Consider the following 20169-nt stretch of genomic DNA (forward strand, 5'->3'; position numbering starts at 1 on the left):
TATGCATAAGTTAAAGTATCCTTGCCCTCCATATTCCCCATTATATCTTTTTTTCTTTTTGAGATGGAGTCATGCTCTCAGCTCATTGAAACCTCTGCCTCCTGGGTTCAAGCAATTCTCCTGCCTCAGCCTCCTTAGTAGCTAGAATTATAGGCACCCACTACCACACCCAGCTAATTTTTTGTATTTTTAGTAGAGACAGGGTTTCACCATGTTGGCCAGGATAATCTCAAACTCCTGACCTCAGGTGATCCACCCACCTGGGACTCCCAAAGTGTTGGGATTACAGGTGTAAGCCACCATGCCCAGACCATTTCTAACAAACTAATTGTGTAGAGAGAAATTGAATTGTGAAGAAACTCTTAAGATCCTTAAATAGAAGGTAAATGATTTGCTCACCTTTGTCCTCCCAATATCTAAAGTCGGACCTGGACATGTGAAGAAATGAATTGCACCAAATGAAAAATTGGAATCCCTTTTAAATTACCGACTAAAATAAATCATTCTACATGTTGTATCACACATTGATAAAACAAATGTTAAGTAAGGCAACCAATATGTCGCATGAAGACAAACTCAGCATGCTGTATTGTTTTTAAAGTCACTATTTGCTCATTTGTTTTGTTTATAGAAAAGGCAGTTTATCATCAAGAATTGTGTTAGGGTAGAAATATTTGTTGTATTGTATGTACATGCAGAATAGACTAAGAATGGATCTAGATGGAAAATAAAATTTTTCCTTACTTCCTTTTATTTAAGACTATGCATTATTCAAATCGGGGCTAATATTCAAAATATTTAACAAGGAGTGACTGCAGGACACTGATAGGACCCTGCACCTATAGATGCTACTGCTGGGCGAATTGAAACCTGATTGAAATGCAGATATCCTTCAAAGTCATACCCATTGAGGGGTATCACCTTGGTCAGAATGCGCTTTTCAGATCCTACCAGAAAAATTGTTTTTTAAAAAAGAAGGAAATGGGTATGAGCACCCACTCCTAATCTCTGCTGGAAAAAAGGAAAAGGGTACCCACACGTTTAGCACACTACATTAAAAAAAACAACCTGACTGGATGATCTAGATGTTTCACCATTGTAAATGTTTTATAATTACTGACTCCCTATATGCTGTAAAGTCAAGAGATAATTTTCTAAAAGAAATGAAGAGAAATAGATTTTTTCTTTTGAATTAAAATACAAATCAAACTGATTGCATGTATTATTACTATGTTTGCTATCACAGAACTAAAGAGGAGATTTGGTGTGTGAAATATTGAAGAGACTTTTATAATAGAATCACTTTCTACTAATTTTTTATTGACTCCTAGATTCACATATCTAAAAAGACCTCTAGGGCTGGGTGTGGTGGCTCATGACTGTAATCCCAGGACTTTGGAAGGCTGAGGCCGTTGGATCACCTGAGGTCCGGAGTTTGAGACCAGCCTCACCAACATGGAGAAGCACCATCTCTACTAAAAATATAAAATTAGCTGGGCATGGTGTTGCATGCCTGTAATCCCAGCTACTCTGGAGGCTGAGGCAGGAGAATCACTTGACCCGGAAGGCAGAGGTTGGGGTGAGCCGATATTGCGTCACTGCACTCCAGCCTAGGCAACAAAAGCAAAACTCCGTTTCTCCCTTTCCCCAGAAAAAAATAATCTCTAACAAGTCACCTTGACCACGGAGCAGCCAAGCTAAACATGGAGAGCTGGAAGGTGATCAACCAATGAACTACCAAAGAAGATTATTTTCTTTAAATGCAAAAGGAAATTATTGCAAACAAATCAATGATTTCTTTGTCATAGGCATTTAAAATTAGAATGCAGCCCTTTAAAAAAATTTCTTCCATATAATTCAAAAACAACTCAATTTCACTTTCATCAATCGGTTTTGTTGCTTTTAGGCAGGAGCAGGAGAAAGAACTTCTGGGGAGACAGAATACATCGTTTATACTTGAAATCTTAGAAATCACTAACCAAATATTTTATTTTCAGACATAAATCTCCGGAATAACCTGGAAGAAAAAAAGAAACAAATATTTAAGTCTAGATTTAATAAATAACATTTTAATCAAACAGAAATTAGAATGTATGCAACACCTTTGGGAGCAGAAATAAATTCTACCTCTAAGTAAGGTTTACCTACAGTCTTGAATTTTCCTAACTCTGGGTGGCAAATTACAGTAAATACAAGTATAATTTGGGTCTGTAAATTTCTATTCAATATAAAGAAACTAATATTCATAAAACCTGAAAAAATAGGTAAGTCATTTTACATTAAAGTATCTCAGGATAACCAAATAGTTACCAGGGGGAAAGTGCTTTTCCAAATAATTATGTTAATAAATAGAGAAAGAATGAGGTAAATTGAATATAACTATTGTGAAATATCTAATAAAATAACAGATCTGGAAAATAATCACCAATTATTGATAAAGCTTAATTGAAAGGCTGATGGGCAACTTTATGCCAAATGGATCAACTTGACACCATCCAAACCCACTAAGCAATATCACTGTCATAAAAATATGACCATGCTAATCAATTCATCTGTGTGGGTGAATACACATCTCATAATTAAATTGTCATAGCTTAAGTGTTTTCTACTATTGATATTCTTTATTGCCATTAAATTAAAACCAAGGTTGCCCTTTTTTTAAGCTCATAATCATAAGCAAAAACATGCATGATGAGGTTTCCTTTTCCTTAATTATTTTGTTTCTTTTTAATTTTTCTAATGCAAAATGCTTGGGACATCTCTTGGCATATAGCAAGCATTCCAAACAAGTAAAGCCATTTATAATATTGTAAAGTGAAGTAGATGAATAACAACAAGACTAATATATAGCTTACAATATAACAAAACAAAGTATGCAGTCACTGAAGACCAACTTTTAAATATACATGTATATATTTAAAACTTTTCACACTTTATATACGTTTGAATCTTATCACATTTTGAGATTTAACTAAAAGTTTACAGGAAACATAGAGTAGAGAAGAACATACTTTAAAAAACAGAAGGATTCAATCAGCAAAATTCAAAAATCTGGGAAATTCTTCAGGACACAGATTCCAGTGTCTTCAACAAATACATGAAAAGACATAAATTAAGAGACGTGAACTGGATCCAACTGAGCTTTTTGGATACTGATTTAAGTAAAGCAACACTGAAAAAGCATTTGAGCCTGTCAGAAATATATTAATATTGACTGTATATTTGGCAATATAATGTCATTTGTCTTATTTTGTTTTAGTGCAGTAGAGGTATTGTGATTATGCCGTTCAACACTGCATGTTCTCACTCATAGGCGGTGTTGAACAGTGAGAACACATGGACACAGGGAGGGGAGCACTATACACTGGGGTCTGTTGGGGGGATATAGGGGAGGGATGGGGGGTGGGGAGTTGGGGAGAGGTAGCATGGGGAGAAATGCCAGATACAGGTGAAGGGGAAGAAGGGAGCAAATCATACTGCCACATGTGTACCTATGCAACAATCTTGCATGTTCTTCACATGTACCCCAAAACCTAAAATGCAATAAAAAAAAGTTCTTATTTTCTAACAATATACACTTAAGCATGATATTATGTGTCTGGCATCTGCTTGATTAAGAAAAACAGTGGGGATGAAGTTGGGGGAGTAGAACGGGTAGAAATAAAACAAAATTGACTCTAGGTTGATTCTTGTTTAAGTTTGGTGATATGAGTTTATTATTAACTCTTCCCCTATGTATGACTGAAAATTTTCATAATAAAATGTTTTGAAACAGAAACAGAGGATGGAACTGGGACATATCATATTCTTGATAGTCATGTGCTCACTTTGGCTGCACATATACATATTCTCGATAGTCACTAAATTAAAACCAAGGTTACCCCCCTTTCTTTTGAGCTCAAAATTATAAGCAAAAACATGCATAAATAAGGTTTCCTTTTTCTTAACCTTTTGTTTGTTTTTAATTTCTTAATGCAAAATGCTTAGGACATCTCTTGGCATATAGCAAGAGTTCCAAACAAATAAAGCTGTTTATAATATTTTAGAGTGAGGTATGTATATAACAACATGAGACCACTTTCCATCAGGAGAGTGGTAGGCAAAAAAAAAAAAAAAAAAATTAAGGAACTCAAAGAAGTTTTCGATTTTATTTCAGTTGCTTGGAATCTGATGAGCATCTTAACTGATCTGGTTTATGTTGGAAACATCGTAAATTGGTCAGCATCAGACACTTTCCCTTTAATTCAATCCTCCTTCGTCTTCTATGTTTTGGTGGCCTATATTCTGTGGAGGCATCAATCACAGGCCAACAGCTACAGTTTTGTGTAAGTATGTGCCTTGGAATTAGTGAACTTCTTATTTATGGTCAGAATAAACAGCCTCACATACATGGCGATAAGACTGAGAAAGGCCCTTCTTTACTCCATCTCATGCTTAAAATGCCAGTGTCATAGTTTAAACAGGTAATTGTAGCTAAAATACAACTACACCAGCCTGCCAGTCCCTGAGCTGTTAATCACCCAGTACCTACTTACTATGAATGTGTTTTATATTTTTAACTGAGAGAAAGCTTTGAGCAAAAATTTTTTTTTAAAAAGGAAAGAATAGGAAAAAGCAGAGTGCTAGGGTGGGAATAGAGTAAGGGCTTTTGAGAAAAAGGACACCCAGAGAGAACATCAGGTAATTCACAATTTGGCCCCAGACCAATCCAGGGTGCAAGGAAGCCATTCTTCTGTATCCACGGCAACCACTCTGAAAGTTTCCCCATAAACCAGCTTCCTGCCTGTGTGTATTTCCTGCTTATCAGTTAAAATCCCATTACCTTATGCAACATGTGTATGTCATGTCCTCTGGCAGCTGGATGTGCTGAATGTAAAGCCAGGCCTGACCTAAATAACCTGAAACTGTTTGCAAATACATTTTTATGTGGCTTAGAAAAATACTTCAGAAGATTTATAGGTCACTGATAGAAATAAGTTTTTATGTAGGCTCCCACTTTAATCTAGGCTTGGTTTAGACACATGTTTCTTCTGAAAATATAATTTTCACATCCCTGTCTTCTGGAATGTCACAACATAGCTTTCCCATGTATCAGCATAAACAGAAAAATAGTAGCAAAGTAATCCACACCTAGATTTGTACATAACAGCTGAAAAAGAAAAAAGTACTCTGGCAGGAAGTTCACTAAAACTTCACATTCAAGTCAGGCACACTAGCTCACACCTGTAATCTCAGCACTTTGGGAGGCCAAAGTGGGCAGATCCTGAGGTCAGAAGTTCAAGACCAGCCTGACCAACATGGTGAAACCCTGTCTCTCCTAAAAATACAAAAATTAACCGGGCGTGGTGGCACTCGCCTGTAATCCCAGCTATTCAGGAGGCTGAGGCAGGATAATCACTTGAACCCAGGAGGCGGAGGTTGCAGTGAGTTGAGATCATGCCACTGCACTCCAGCCTGCATGACAGAGCCAACTCCATCTCAAAAAAAAAAAAAAAATTTACACTCAACATTACACAACTAAGGGAAGTTTACAAAGTAAATTTGACTTACTTTCTCTTTTTTGGTTTTGTATTCTCCAAATGAGACACTCCCTGTAAAATAAAATAATATAAATAGCATAAGCCAAAGCTATACCAAGAAATCTGAAAGAATATTCATTCATTTTCTAGTAGAATCAAAATGTAGCTCATTTTGCCTTTTTCCGAATAAAAAGACTGATATGTCCCTTGTTGTATTTTAGTAATGTGTCACAGAAGTTTGGCTCAAATTTTAACTTTTTTTTCCTTTTGTGTTTGTAACTTTGAGAAAAGTAGGATGTTTCCTTTATTAACTAGGGCTTATACCTTATTTTAAGCCCTTGCCATTTTAAAAAAACAAAAGGTCTTTTAAATGAAAACATCCCATTAAATCCTCATAATGTAAACCTTCTGTCCCTTCATCAATCCACCAAAACCAAGGAGAGAGATACATACCAGGGTGTGTTAGTTATATCATGGAGTACCTTCACTTAAGAAAGATGGAAAGTAGTCTATTGCAATACCCTGAGGGTGTTGAAATATATCTGTGATTCATCTGACCTTTTTCTTCAGACCAAGTGACAGTTGTGTAAAATCCCTTACACTTTTGGGGAAAGAATATGTCACATTTTTCACCATCCTTTAAAGAGCTTAAACTGCCCTAGGCACCTTTAAAAAATCCTTCAGATTCTCTATTATTCAGCTGTTCTTCATTTTAAAAAATTACTAAATATCTACCACATGAAAGGCAACAGATTGTGTTCTGGAGAGGTTCATTGGTTTGGCATGGTAGGAATTTACATACCAATGAAAATTGCTATCAATATTCCACTTCTGAGGGGATAAAAAACACAAATGCTAAGGATAAGAGGAATGGTGACTGTAAACCAGAAAGAGGAAGTTTGATTCTATTATTCCAATGGTTAATAGTACCACCCAGAACACAGTGAAATCCAAGATAACATTTCCCCCAGATAGTGATTGAAGGGGCCATTTATCTAATCTTTATTTTGTTAGTATCAAGATTTTTTTAACTAGCAGAGGAAAATCTGAGTTTCCTATTTTCTCAGTTGTTGAGCAGAGCGTTACTAAAACCCCACATGCTGAAACAGTCAGTCCCTGAACTTGAGGAGCACATATTGCCAAGTTTGAAATGCTTGTGCATCTCCCATAGGACATTGCTCATAGGGAAAAGGCGACAGCTAGCAGTTGTAGGTAACGGCGTGGGAGTCATGAACTAAGCCCTGATGCGAGTTAGGATATCAACAGGCCTTTGAGGAGTTAATGGTCAGACTGACCACTCCTTCCGTTCTCTATGCTTTGTCGTCCTGTTCCCTAAATGTACCCAATCTCTATTCAAGGTCTTTTTCTGAAATTGTTTAGGTCCTGAGTCAGATCTCTTCAAACCTCAGATTAGAAGTTAATTGTGTTCTTTGCCCCACAATCAGTAGACACACACAGCTTTGTGACAATCGTGAGGAAAAAAGATGGCCACCCATCTTTGTAGTAATGTTTTCCTGTCACATATATTTGGAACTCACAAGGAAAGAACAAGCTCCATATTCCACAGTGTATGCCATCGGGTCCAAATGTCTTAATTGTCAAAATCCATCATCCTGAGTCTCATTAGTTTGTCACACGGGTTTTAAATAGATCTCTTGGGATTATGAATGTTGCCCTCTACAAAATAGAGTCTACCTTTTGTGAGAATAGACAAGATTTGCCTTAAGGAATATGGAAAATATTCAATACCATTTAATTTTTAATCATTAAAATCACAGTACTTTGGAAACAACTTATTATATCAGTATTCCTTTGCCTTTGCTATCAAGGAGATTAATTCCAGATGCCTAAAAAGATTTATATCCAATTGAGCAAAAGAGTTTGAATCCGGGGAGAAGATGTATTACTCAAACACAGTCTCCTGTATCACCTGGGTGAAGCTTTTGTTAATATATTTAGGTATGGGACCCACACAAAGTTTAAACACTTGTAACTGGTGATTGTGATGAAAGGAACACAATTAGCTTCTGGTTTGAAGTTTGGAGACATCTGGACTGAGACTGAAAGAATTTCAGGATGGGTGTGCTGGATCACACCTATAATTCCCAGTACTTTAGGAGGCCATGGTGGGTGGATCATGAAGTCAGGAGATTGAGACTATCCTGGCCAATATTGTGAAACCCCATCTCTACTAAAATACAAAAAACTATCTGGGTATGGTGGCGTACGCCTTTAGTCCCAGCTACTCAGGAGGCTGAGGCAGGACAATCTCTTGAACCCAGGAGGAGGAGGTTGCAGTGAGCCGAGATCATGCCACTGCACTCCAGCCTGATGACAGAGCAAGACTCCATCTCAGAAAAAAAAAAAAAAAAAATTATAAGACCACAAATAGAGATTAGTTACTTTTACCATGTATGTTGTCAAAATATTCTCTATGGACTATCTACTTTGTTCTGTTTTGCTGGAATTGGAGTCATCCAATTTTTCCTCATGATGAATCAGTTTAGTTTTGGGAATTTTGTTAAAAGACTTTCTTGTAATTAATATTTTGGGAAAAAATTGAGGGGAAATTTCTTTTTAATCTCTATTAAGATGAAAGAGTTAATGTAGTTCTGCTTAGGCAACCTGCTTCCTACAAGGGTAGGGAGAGTTAGGGATATTAAATGTAGGTCTGGAGTGTGATTATATGAGGAAGAGGGATTACTTAAACAGGCCAACATCTACTTAATTAGAACAATAGGTCTATTCCCTTGGCATTGCCTAGTTGTAGATTACTACTGACCTGGTTAAGCAATTTTTAGTACTGCTTATGCCAGACTCAAAGCAGCTGTGGAAATGTAAATGGCTTTCAATTCCGACTGCTGCTTACATAAGCAGACTGTCACGTACATTGGAGTTCATACCCTGGGTACCTTATTCCTAGAGGGGCAAGTCAAAGAAAGACTCATACAATTTTATTTTTAGAACCACAGCTGTGTGTGTGTGTGAGCACGTGCATGTGTGTGTGTGTGTGTGTCTTCTACTCTGAATTCCAAAAGGAAGATACCATTTCAGAAAGTTATTTTAGTAAAATAAATGCCTAGTCCATTAATTTGACATTTGCCATGAATACGAGGTCACACTTACTTTAAAGAATAAATGAGTTAACCTTTATAAAATCCTTACATGATGCCAAACACCTTGGAGACACATATATATGATATTTCTCATTAGATCAATTGTTTATTAATAGTTACATAGAATTCTGATATTGAAGTGAGTTGAACTTAATTATACATATGTAAATATGAATACACACATATAACTTCCTGTTAAGCTAATTTAATTTCTATTTTGTTCAATTCATTCTCTTGCAAATGAAGATTGGTCACTTGCATAACTAAAATGGTTATACTAATATTAAAATATAGTGATTCCAAGAATGCCACGGAAACTGAAAAGGTATGTTTCTGGACATTTATTGGCTTCCTTTGTTTCAACAAAGTTCCTACCAATGTTCATAGAAGACATGAAAGTTAGTTCCTTTTTAAAATTCTGATAGACATATGGCAAAGAGAATAACTATGAAACTTCAAAGTTAAAAAAGTAAACTAATTTTTAAGCATATCTAAGGCAATCAGGAAGATGAAAAAATATATATTGAGGTATCAATTGTATTCTCAAAACAAGATTTATGTGACTGGGAACAAATGATTCCAAATATGAACAAGTCCTACTGCCTTCCTCCATACCTGATTGCAAATATATGGAAAAACTCCAATGAAGGAGATGTCTCCCAATGAATGAGATCACTATGGCAAAGGGGAATGTTGGTAAATGTACCTAGTCTGAGCCCAGTTGGTTAAAAAGCAAATCAATGAGAACACATGGACACAGAAAGGGGAGTACTAAACACTGGGGTCTATTGGGGGGAAAATGGGAGGGCCAGTGGGAGGGGGAGGTGGGGAGGGATAGCCTGGGGAGAAATGCCAAATGTGGGTGAAGGGGAGAAGAAAAGCAAAGCACACTGCCATGTGTGTACCTACGCAACTGTCTTGCATGCTCTGCTCATGTACCCCAAAACCTATAATCCAATAAAAAATTAAAAAAAAAAAGAATGACAAGGATTAAATCTTATCCCTTTTCTAATTATTGATTTTACATATTTGCAGAATAATAATGATGGAATACATACAGTATCAAGCATAGTTCTAAACGCTTTATGTATAGAAAGTCATTTAATCCTCACAACAATGTGTAGGGTTGATACTATTAAAATTAACCTCAATTTATAGACAAGTAAACTGAGGCACAGAGCAGTCAACATTCTTGCCTAAGCCCACATTACTAGTAAGTGATAAAACTAGGGTTTTGTGCTTGGTGTCTTCACTACTACATGATGCTACTTCTATTCTTGATGGCATAGATACAAAATCTACCTATCATCTAGGTCAGAAATTTCACAAAAAAGCACTATTGGCCAGAAGGGAGATTAGCTACAAAAATGCAGAGGAATATAATACCACGTGTCACTACTAAACAAACAACTCAGAAAAAACACCTTTCTTGAAGCACTAATACTAATAATTCAATAGTATTTGAAGGCAAGTGTGTCAACAGCACACTGATGTGTCTTAAAGGCATTAATCATTTTGGAGCTGCCATCATCATCATCAAAGAATGGCCAGCAATTTGTGACACCACATTTAATTAAAATCAGGCACTTCAGGAACCAATGAATTTAGATGACAGTCTGCATATTAGAGGCCCCTTCAGCATATTACTGTAATAATGTTATGGTTCTCAGGGAAAACAGATTTTATCCTCCTGTGAGAATAAAATGAAGAATGAAAAGCAACAATCAGCTCTTTCTGATGGGAGAAGTAAGGCTTTCTTGCCAGCCTGTCCAGCTCCCGTCTTCAAGTAACAACCCCATATAGCTAATGAATTCTGATTTCTCTAAGAGGCTGGTGTACAGCATCCACACACAGCTTCTCATCTCAGGACAGATCCTGTAGCTTACAGTGCATGGAGAATGCACAGGGCCTGTAATCCATCAGGAACAGAGCTAGTAAATCGCGTATGAACTTTGCCATTTGAATACTAGTGTGCGAAAAGAGCCTTATATCAATCCTAAAGTAACAAACTCTTCTGAGAGCACTATAAATATCCAGGTTGGCAAAACAGGTTACCTAGGGGATAGTTATTTGCATTATAGAAGATTCCTCCTTTTCAAAAAGATTCCCTTCCAGATTTCTTAAAACAGAGCTTTCTTAAGTGTCCTTAAATTTATAAATTTATGAAGTGATTTACAAAATTGAATTTACACAGGTCTTAGAAAGGGAAAGAATAACTAATGTTTATTAAGTGCCATGTTTCCTGGCACTTATTGTCTTCTTTAATCTTTGTAGCCACAAATGAAACAAGAGCAAGCCAAACAAACTTGCAAGAAATGTGATATGAAATCAGATAAGTAAAAATATCAAATTCCATCATCGCAATGGAAAAGCACTGAACTGGTATCCCAGAACCTGACTTGCTCTCCCAGCGCTGCTACTAACCTGGACAAAACCCAGGAAGCCCCTCAGAGCTGAATCAGGTGTCCACATGTATAAAACAAAGGTTGATGAACAAGAACTTTAAAATCCTGATCTATAGCATTTCAGTCCAATGTCAGTCAGTAGTGATGACAAACGCTTTTAAGAGAAAATTAAACTGGGAATGGGCTTTTTTGTTTTACAGCTTTTTTAAAGATGATTAAAGAGATAACCATGGCTTTCATCAGATTCAATCAGTAATTGTCCTGTAAGCCTAGGAAATAAAAAAAAGAACAGAGCATAATTAACCTTAATCTATTGATTTCATTTTATTTTAACATAAATCTTTATTTATGGGAGGAAACCAATTAAAACTACCAAAAGGTGTTTATATATGAATTGGTGGTAGAGGAATAGCTGTATGTCATCATAGATATAAGAGGAAAAAATAAAAATGAAAGAAAAGTGCAGTCTTGTTAGTGAACGTAAGCTATGTTTTACGTATTGGCTTGTTATGAGTCATTATATAATCTCATATAAAGAAAAGGATTACATGCACTGTTTTGACACTGACTACTCTTGTTTATAGTTTGATGAAGACCTAGCTGATGGGATGCCATTGTTAATCTCATTTTCTTCCTTTAGTGTCTATGTTATTAATAGCTATGTCAATGCTGATGATAATATAAGACAGAACAAAAAACTCTCAATTTTAATAGTTTGAAGTCAAGTAAGAAATGCAGTTAAGTGGTTAGAATACCAACTTGGGAGTCACCTACTTTGACTCCTCCATTACTCACCTATTCTAAAATGACATGTCACATTTCAATGTGTCCATTTACCCATTTATAGGACACTAGACTCTAAGTGCTTTTTTAAGACCTTTTGTGAAAGGTTCTTGGACACTGTGCAGTTAAAACATCTTAAATACCTGCTTTTCATCATTTTTAACTTGAATTCTTCCTTTTTAAGCCAAGCTTAAATCTCATTTTGTCCATGGGACTTGTACCATTAAACTAGGAACCATGGTTATGTACTTAGAGTTAACACCTATTATTGAGCATTTACCTTGCGCCAGCCTTCCTGTTAATAATATAAAATATGTTGTCACTGTTTATTCTCACCTGATAGTTAAGAGGTAACAAATAATTTTCTAATTTTATAAAATTATAGGAGAAGAAACAAGAGCTTCAAGAGTTTAAGAAAATTGTCCAAGATGGGATTTTTTTTTTTTTAAGGAGTCTAGTTCTGTCACCCAGACTGGAGTGCAGTGGCAAGATCTTGGCTCACTATAACCTCCACCTCCTGGGTTCAAGCAATTCTCTTGCCTCAGCCTCCCAAGTACTGGGATTACAGGTGCCCACCACCACACCTGGATAATTTTTTGTATTTTTAATGGTCCGGGGTTTTACAATATTGGCCAGGTTGGTCTTGAACTCCTGATCTCTTAATCTGCCCGCCTAGGCCTCCCAAAGTGCTGGCATTACAAGCATGAGCCACTGTCCCTGGCCCAAGATGGGATTTTTATAATGTTTGTTTAACCTCCTCCCCAAATTTTGTGCTTCTAATTACTGTATTGCATTATTTTTAGGAATTCTTATAGAAGTTAGGCTTGATACTTATAATACAGAATATAATCGCAGTTGTTCGTGCTACTCTAGATATTTTGAATATATATTTCTTGCTTAAGTGGACATTTGTCTTTTATTGATCTAAAAATCAATGTGTAGAAGAAGGACTAAGAAGAGGAAGAGGAGAAAAAAGAGAAATAGGAAGAAAAAAGGAACAAAGAAGGAAGGAAGGGAAGGCGGGGAGGAGGAGGGGAGGGGAGAAGAGAGAAAATACATCTAACTACTCTTGCTACTAGAATAAGATGTTGTTTAGGTCACATCTATCACAGATGCTAACTTAAGATACTGATACAACATAGGGGAAAGGCAAGGTGTGTGCATCTATTTTTAATGTCACAAACTTCAATGGAGTCAGTGGTTCTTGAGCCAGCCATTGTGGTAGTAGTTTCTTGATTTGGCCACTTCCTGACTGTGATAGAAATAGCAGCTCTCTTCGATGGCTCATAGTGTGCTTCCTGATGTAATTCCTGCAAGCTTAGAGTATGTGTTTTCAGTTCTCAATAACTCTGGGCTCTATAACCTGCAGTATATTCCTTTCTGCTTAAGTTAACTAGCATGCATTTGATTTATCTGAAAATAACCCTGATCAATATCTTGTCACATTAATTTTAGTTTCTGTAATAGCTGTCTATTTTTTTGCAATAGAAATTACTCCCAAATATAATGGCTTAAAAATAAACATTTTTTATCTCACAGTTTCCGTGGATTAAGAATATGGGCCTGACTTAGATGGGTTCTCTGTTTCACGGTCACTCAGAGGATTGTAATCAACTGTTGGCCCAAAGGTCTAAGGTCTCATCTGAAGGTTCAGCTGGGAAAGGATTCTCCTTTAATTTTACTCAGTGGTTGTGGGCAGCATCCAATTTCCTGAAGGCTGTTGGGCTGGAGGCGTTACTTCATTGCTGGCTATATAGAACGTTTTTCCTAGTTCCTTACCATACTGGTCTCTTCCACAAGAGTGGGAAAACCAAGAAGGAAACACAGGCAATCTGCTAGGAAGTCTTTCGTAGCCTAATCACAGAAGTGACTTCCTGTTATCTTTGCCCTACTCTATTGGAATCAAGTAACATCCAAAGATGAAGATGACACAAGGACATAAATATCAAAGGGCAGATGTTATGGTTAATTTATTTTATGTGTCAACATGGAGAGGTCACAATATCCAGATATTTAATGAAACACCAGTCTAGATGTTGCTTTCTCTCTCTCTCTCCTCTTTCTCCACCAACACACATGCATACCACACACACACACATGCCACACACACGCGTGTGCACACACACACACACACACCATGCACACCCTATTAGTTCTGTTTTTCTAGAGAACCCTGACTAATACAGTGGGGTTCATTGAGGTCCTCTTTAAATTTTGCCTTCTGCAGTACCAAGAGGAAAATAATAGAGTTTAATGTTGGGTAACCCTCCATTCCCAAAAATCTTAAATGTATTTATGGAGCTATTTTAATGCAGCATGAGGCCTTAAAAAAAACATCTAGTCTATCTCTGTTAGTTTATAGAGGTAAAAACTGAGTTATGGATTGGGTAATGATGTAACCAAGTGCTATTTAGGAACCAAGCCAGGAAGAGAACTCAGTTTTTATTTTAATGCTCTTACTATTGTCTGATAACTTATCCCAAGTCAAAAATGGAGAATTGTATCTGGTGGCCTAATACCTATTATAGTGAAGGAAAATTCTCATGGACAAATGACATCAGAGTGAACAGTGGACAAATGGAGCACGGTGGTTCTACCCTTCAGTTATTCTTTCCATAATGGGCAATGGTTTTGTACTGGTGCTCTCTATCCTTCAGCCCAGACTCCCTAATGATCAATGGCAAATCCAAGTCAGCTATCTGAGGTCATGGATGCTGCCATTGGCTATGAAATAGAACAAAACTAGCCATGAGGGGATTAAACCCTTGACCTTGGCCTCATTAATGCTGAGCTCTAACCAACAGCTAGATACACATCACATTGTTTGTCTTTAAAACTGTTTGAATCTGCTATATTACTTTCTCATTAATATCTAGTAGCTGCAAATAATTTAACAGATTTCCCCAGTGCTTTTTATCAGTAAAAAATGTTGATTAGTAAGTATATAAAACATTAAACTTGCATTTTAAAAATATTTAATTCTATTACTATTGGTATCCCTATTTAATAAATGGTGCTGGGAAAACTGCACAGCCATATGCAGAAAACTGAAACTGGACCCCTTCCTTATACCTAATACAAAATTTAACTCAAGATGGATTAAAGACTTAAACGTAAAACCCAAAACCATAAAAACTCTAGAAAAAAACCTAGGCAATACCACTGAGAACATAGGCCTGGGCAAAGATTTTATGATGAAATCACTAAAAGCAATTGCAACAAAAGCTAAAATTTGACAAATGGAATCTAATTAAACTAAAGAGCTTCTGCACAGCAAAAGAAACTATCATCAGAGTGAATAGGCAATCTACAGAATGGGAGAAAATTTTTGCAATCTACTCATGTGACAAAGGTCTAACATACAGAATTTACAGGAAATTTAAACAAATTTCCAAGTAAAAAATAAGCAGTTCCATCAAAAAGTGGGCAAAGGATATGAACAAATACTTCTCAAAAGAAGAAATTTATGTGACCAACAAACATAAGAAATCTGCTGAACACCACTGATCATTAAAGAAATACAAATCAAAACCACAATGAGATACCATCTCATGCCAGTCAGAATGGTGATTATTAAAAAGTCAAGAAACAACAGATGCTGGCAAGGCTGTGGAGAAATAGGAATGCTTTCACACCGTTGTTGGGAATGTAAATTAGTTCATCCATTGTGGCAGACAGTGTAGCGATACCTCAAGGATCTGGAACCAGAAATACTGTTTGACCCGGAAATACCATTTGACCCATATATCCCATTACTGGGTATATACCCAACGAAATATAAATTATTCTATTATAAAGACACATGCACATGTATGTTTACTGCAGCACTATTCACAATAGCAACAACATGAAACCAACCCAAATGCCCATTAATGATAGACTAGATAAAGAATAAGTGGTATATATATACCATGAAATACTATACAGCCATAATAAAGAATGAGATCATATTTTTTGCAGGGACATGGATGAAGCTGGAAGCCATTATCCTCAGCAAGCTAACACTGGAACAGAAGACCAAATACCACATGTTCTCACTAATAAGTGGGAGTTGAACAATGAGAACACGTGGACACGGGGAGGGGAACAACACACACTAGGGCCTTTTAGGGGGTGGTGGCAAGGGAAGGGAGAACATCAGGACAAACAGCTAATGCACATGGTGCTTAAAACCTAGATGACGGGTTGATACGTGCAGCAAACCACCATGGCACATGTATACCTATGTAACAACCCTGCAAGTTCTGCACATGTGTCCTGGAACTTGAAGTGAAAAAAATTAAAAAAAAAATTAAAGGAAAATAAAACCCTGAAATATGCATTAGTATGTGAAAAAATACCACTATAATAGATTTTCTTGTTTACAGCTGTTTGTGTTTGATGGGAAATTTAAGGCCGAATTGTCAAACACTGCACTACACCTAGGCGTTTGAGGCAATTTGTGGAGATTAAAATCTTGGGTTTTCTAACTCACAGCAACAATAAATCCTGTTTCTTCTCTTGTCCAGTAAAAATCAATACTTTTAGATAAGAAGCATTGATTACAAATTATTTTAAGCAGTTATTTTCAAACAACATCCAAAATCAAGTGAGAGTTTGACTTAAAGTCATTTAATCAAGGATATTAAATTTAAAGATTACGCTGCCCCAGTATGGTGGTTTGCAGAGGGAAAGGTGGTGATCATTAACATGCGCTATGCCAGGTGCTGAAAGTGGGTAACAACATTTGATGCTCACTGCAAACCGAGAGACAGAAACTTGTATCCATATTCTATTGCTCAGTAAACTTAGGGTCAGCGAAGTTCAATCACATTCTTAAAGACACACAGTTCCCAGTTTGGGAGCAGGAATAAAATGTAAGTCTTTCAAATTCACCCATCTCAAGTTCTTTTCACTATGTTCTCTAGATATCAGAATACATTTAGCACATATATTATAAGGCTGGGTTATTGTTCTTACCATTGTTTCCTCCCCCCATTTCTCTTCTCCCAAAAACTTCCAATTACCCCCTCTTAATCTCTCTCACTCTTGTGTATGTATCATGTGCCTAACCCCCATCCACTGCCACCACACACACTTGTAGCAGAGACACCAAGGAACAGGACTCCAGCCAGAACTCCAGCCTAGACTCCATCTGCCACTGCAATCAACTCACTAATCTCAGCTTCCTCAATGGTAAACTGATGTGTTCCTTATAATCCTATCACCTTTTAAAAGTGTATAACTGGCTGGGTGCAGTGGCTCACCCCTGTACTCCCAACACTTTGAGAGGCCAAGGTAGGTGGATCACGAGGTCAGGAGATTGAGTCCATCCTGGCCAACATGGTGAAACCCCAGCTCTACTAAAATACAAAAAAAAAAAAAAAAAAACTGGGTATGGTGGCATTCACCTGTAGTCCCAGCTACTTGGGAGGCTGAGGCAGGAGAATCGCTTGAACCCAGGAGGCAGAGGTTGCAATGAACTGAGATCGCACCACCGCACTCCAGCCTGGGTGACAGAGCAAGACTTCATTTCAAAATAATAACAATAATAAGTGTACAACTGTTTATTAACAAGTATTATTATACTTTAATATCTATGCTCTTTCTAAAAGTATATAATGAAATGTCTATCGTCAAACATTTTTATACTTTAATATCTGTACTTCCCTTAGTGAGGTGGATAATTGATATTATCTGTTTATTATTATACCTCTGCACCATCAGCAATTCAAAGCCTTCCATCCTACCTTGTCCAATATGGCAGCCATCCATAGTCCCAAGTGTATAATATGTGGCTGACACAACTTAGGAATTGAATTTTAATTTAATTTTCATTTTCATTTAAAACCGAAGGTCAGTAAAAGCCACAATTTTTATTTTTTCACTGGAACTGATTGCACTTTAACCGTTCCAGCATCCGAATTGAAATGTGCTCTTAACTATAAAATACACATCAGATTTTGAAGTGTTAGTTTAGAAACAAAAATGCAAAAATATCATTAATTTTGTATTAATTACATGTTGAAATGATAATACTTTAGATATATTGGCTTAATTCAATATATTATTAAAATTTCACCTGTCTCTCTTTTTAAAACATTTTATTGTGGCTACCAGGATAACTAAAATTAAATGTATGAGTCACATTATATTTCTAATGGACAGGGCTGCTACAATTGTCTTTTAGCAACATAATAGGTCCAGAATGGGGTCTGGGTATCTCTTTGTCTTCAGGTAATCCTTAAATTCAGCTGCTCTTGAGAATGACTGCCCGAAGTGGCAGAAAATATTTTGTCTATCAACTCCTTTGTTTGTGATTTATCCTCTAAAATAATGTTATTAAATAATTTTGTTTTTTTGGTCATGCATCTGTATATTAACTGAAAAAAAAAGGTCTTAAATCTATTAACAGTTTACAGGACCTAAGTATTGCAAAGGGGTTGTTATATCCAACTCCTTTTAAATATTATCATAAAATTTTGCCTGGGGCAGGGATGACACAAATTATATTCTCTAGAGACAAAGGAAGGCCACCTTCTGAAAGCCAGGCATCCTTCATGTACACTGCAAAGGAGTTCCAGTGGTGAGAGGGCACTGTTTGTGTGTGTGTGCATTTTGTGTTGAGTGTAGTGACGCCAGTTACAATAAGGATTAAAGACCCTGGGGGGGAAGAGTGGTGGGCATAGTAGACTTCCCCTTAACATTCCCCACCTACCTTCTTGTGTGTCTTTATGCAAAAGCCAGAAGGCTAAAAACCACATCACATGCACTCCTGCAAAGCTTGGATAGCAGATACTACTTGGACTTGGCCGACTATATGCATTCATGTGAAATTTGGAAAGTGGAATGTAAAAGTGGAGACCACGTCTAGTAGCCATGTTAAAGGGAATGAGCAAAATTTCATTTTTACCTAGTATATATCAAATATTATAATTTCAACAAATTATCATAATGGAATTATTAATAACCTATGTTTTACTCATTTTTTCATATGAAGTCTTTAAAACATATATTTTACACTTATTGTCTATCTGCATTTGGACTAGCCACTTTTTAAAAAACTATGATTACACTTTAAGATCTGGGATACAGATGAAGAATGTGCAGGTTTGTTACATAAGTATACATGTGCTGTGGTGGTTTGCTGCATCCATCACCCCGTTATCTACATTAGGTATTTCTAATGCTATCCTTCCCTAGCCCCCATCCCCCAATGGGCCCCAGTGTGTGATGTTTCCCTCCCTGTGTTCTCATTGTTCTACTCCCACTTATGAGTGAGAACATGTGGCATTTGGTTGTGTTAGTTTGCTGAGAATGATGGTTTCCAACTTCATCCATGTCCCTGCAAAGGATATGAACTCATCCTTTTCATATGGACTAGCCACTTATCAAGTACTCAATTTCCACCTGTGGTTGTCCAGTGTAACTCTAGTGTAGCAAAGTTTTTCTGTGAAAAATCAGATAGAAATATTTAAGTTTGTGAGACACAGTTTCTGTTGCATTTTATTGTCTCCCTTATTTTTGTTTCTGTTTTTAAAGATACTTTTAAAAATGTAAAAGCCATTTTTAGCTTATGCACAGTACGTTTACAGGCTGCCTCAGGCTATGATTTTCGGTCCCTACTCTAGAGTATGAAAATCAGCCCTTCTGAGGGTTCTCTAACTTCTGTGCTAAATCCTGCCTGCTTATAGTCGCAAGAGTAGATTCTGCTTTCCACATTGGAATTTGGCAAATTTATACAGAACATTATTCACCTCATTCTATACCATAAGGAAATGGAGATTGCAAGACTTTGAGAAACTTTTCAAGGTCACGGAGCGTCTAAGTGACAGAGCTAGAAAGAGAATCCATAACTGCTCAACTCCAAAGCTGACAATTTTATCCGCTGCATCATCGGCTCTCCGCTATCACTAAGACTTTCTTTAGCTTGAGTAATGAAGCTTCACGATACATTTATTTAGCTTACAAATATTTATTGAATGACCACTATACACAAGACATAAATAATAGGAACATTGCCTTTGACCCACGTTGAAGCACATTTTTTAAAAGGTTCAAATTTTCTATCAATTTAATTTATGAGATACAAAATGAAGAAAAAATTGACAATTATTTGCTGACCTCAATCAATATAAACAGCAAGTCAGATAATTCAGGCTTGATCCAGTTAACCCCAAATTGGCAGAGATACAAACATTTTATGTTCTCTGTTTTAATCTGTTTTGTGTTGCTATAAGAGAATACCTGAGAATGGGTAATTTATAGCAAACAGGAATTTACTGGCTCACAGTTCTGGAAGCTGAGAAGTTCAAGACAGAGGGGCCACATCTCATGAGGGCCTTCTTACTGTGTCACTGCATGGCA

At 36.7% G+C, this 20169-nt stretch overlaps 1 protein-coding gene across 3 annotated transcripts in view; it reads right to left on the reverse strand.

The window, feature by feature from the left end:
- Positions 1 to 20169, reverse strand: part of SAMSN1 (SAM domain, SH3 domain and nuclear localization signals 1) — a 555105-nt gene that overhangs the window by 116118 nt on the left and 418818 nt on the right. For 2 of the 3 annotated variants that reach the window (XM_078358566.1, XM_054248946.2), the window contains exons 12-13: positions 5551 to 5591; positions 1980 to 2017 (exon numbers count right to left, since the gene is read on the reverse strand). In XM_078358566.1, the coding sequence (XP_078214692.1) occupies positions 1980 to 2017; positions 5551 to 5591 (79 nt within the window). Of the gene's footprint in view, positions 1 to 1979; positions 2018 to 3011; positions 3085 to 5550; positions 5592 to 20169 lie in introns of all 3 variants that reach the window. The other variant, XM_078358567.1, reaches the window with a different exon arrangement.

The sequence above is a fragment of the Callithrix jacchus genome, chromosome 21 (genome assembly GCF_049354715.1).
Source record: "Callithrix jacchus isolate 240 chromosome 21, calJac240_pri, whole genome shotgun sequence".
Classification (NCBI taxonomy): domain Eukaryota; kingdom Metazoa; phylum Chordata; class Mammalia; order Primates; family Cebidae; genus Callithrix; species Callithrix jacchus.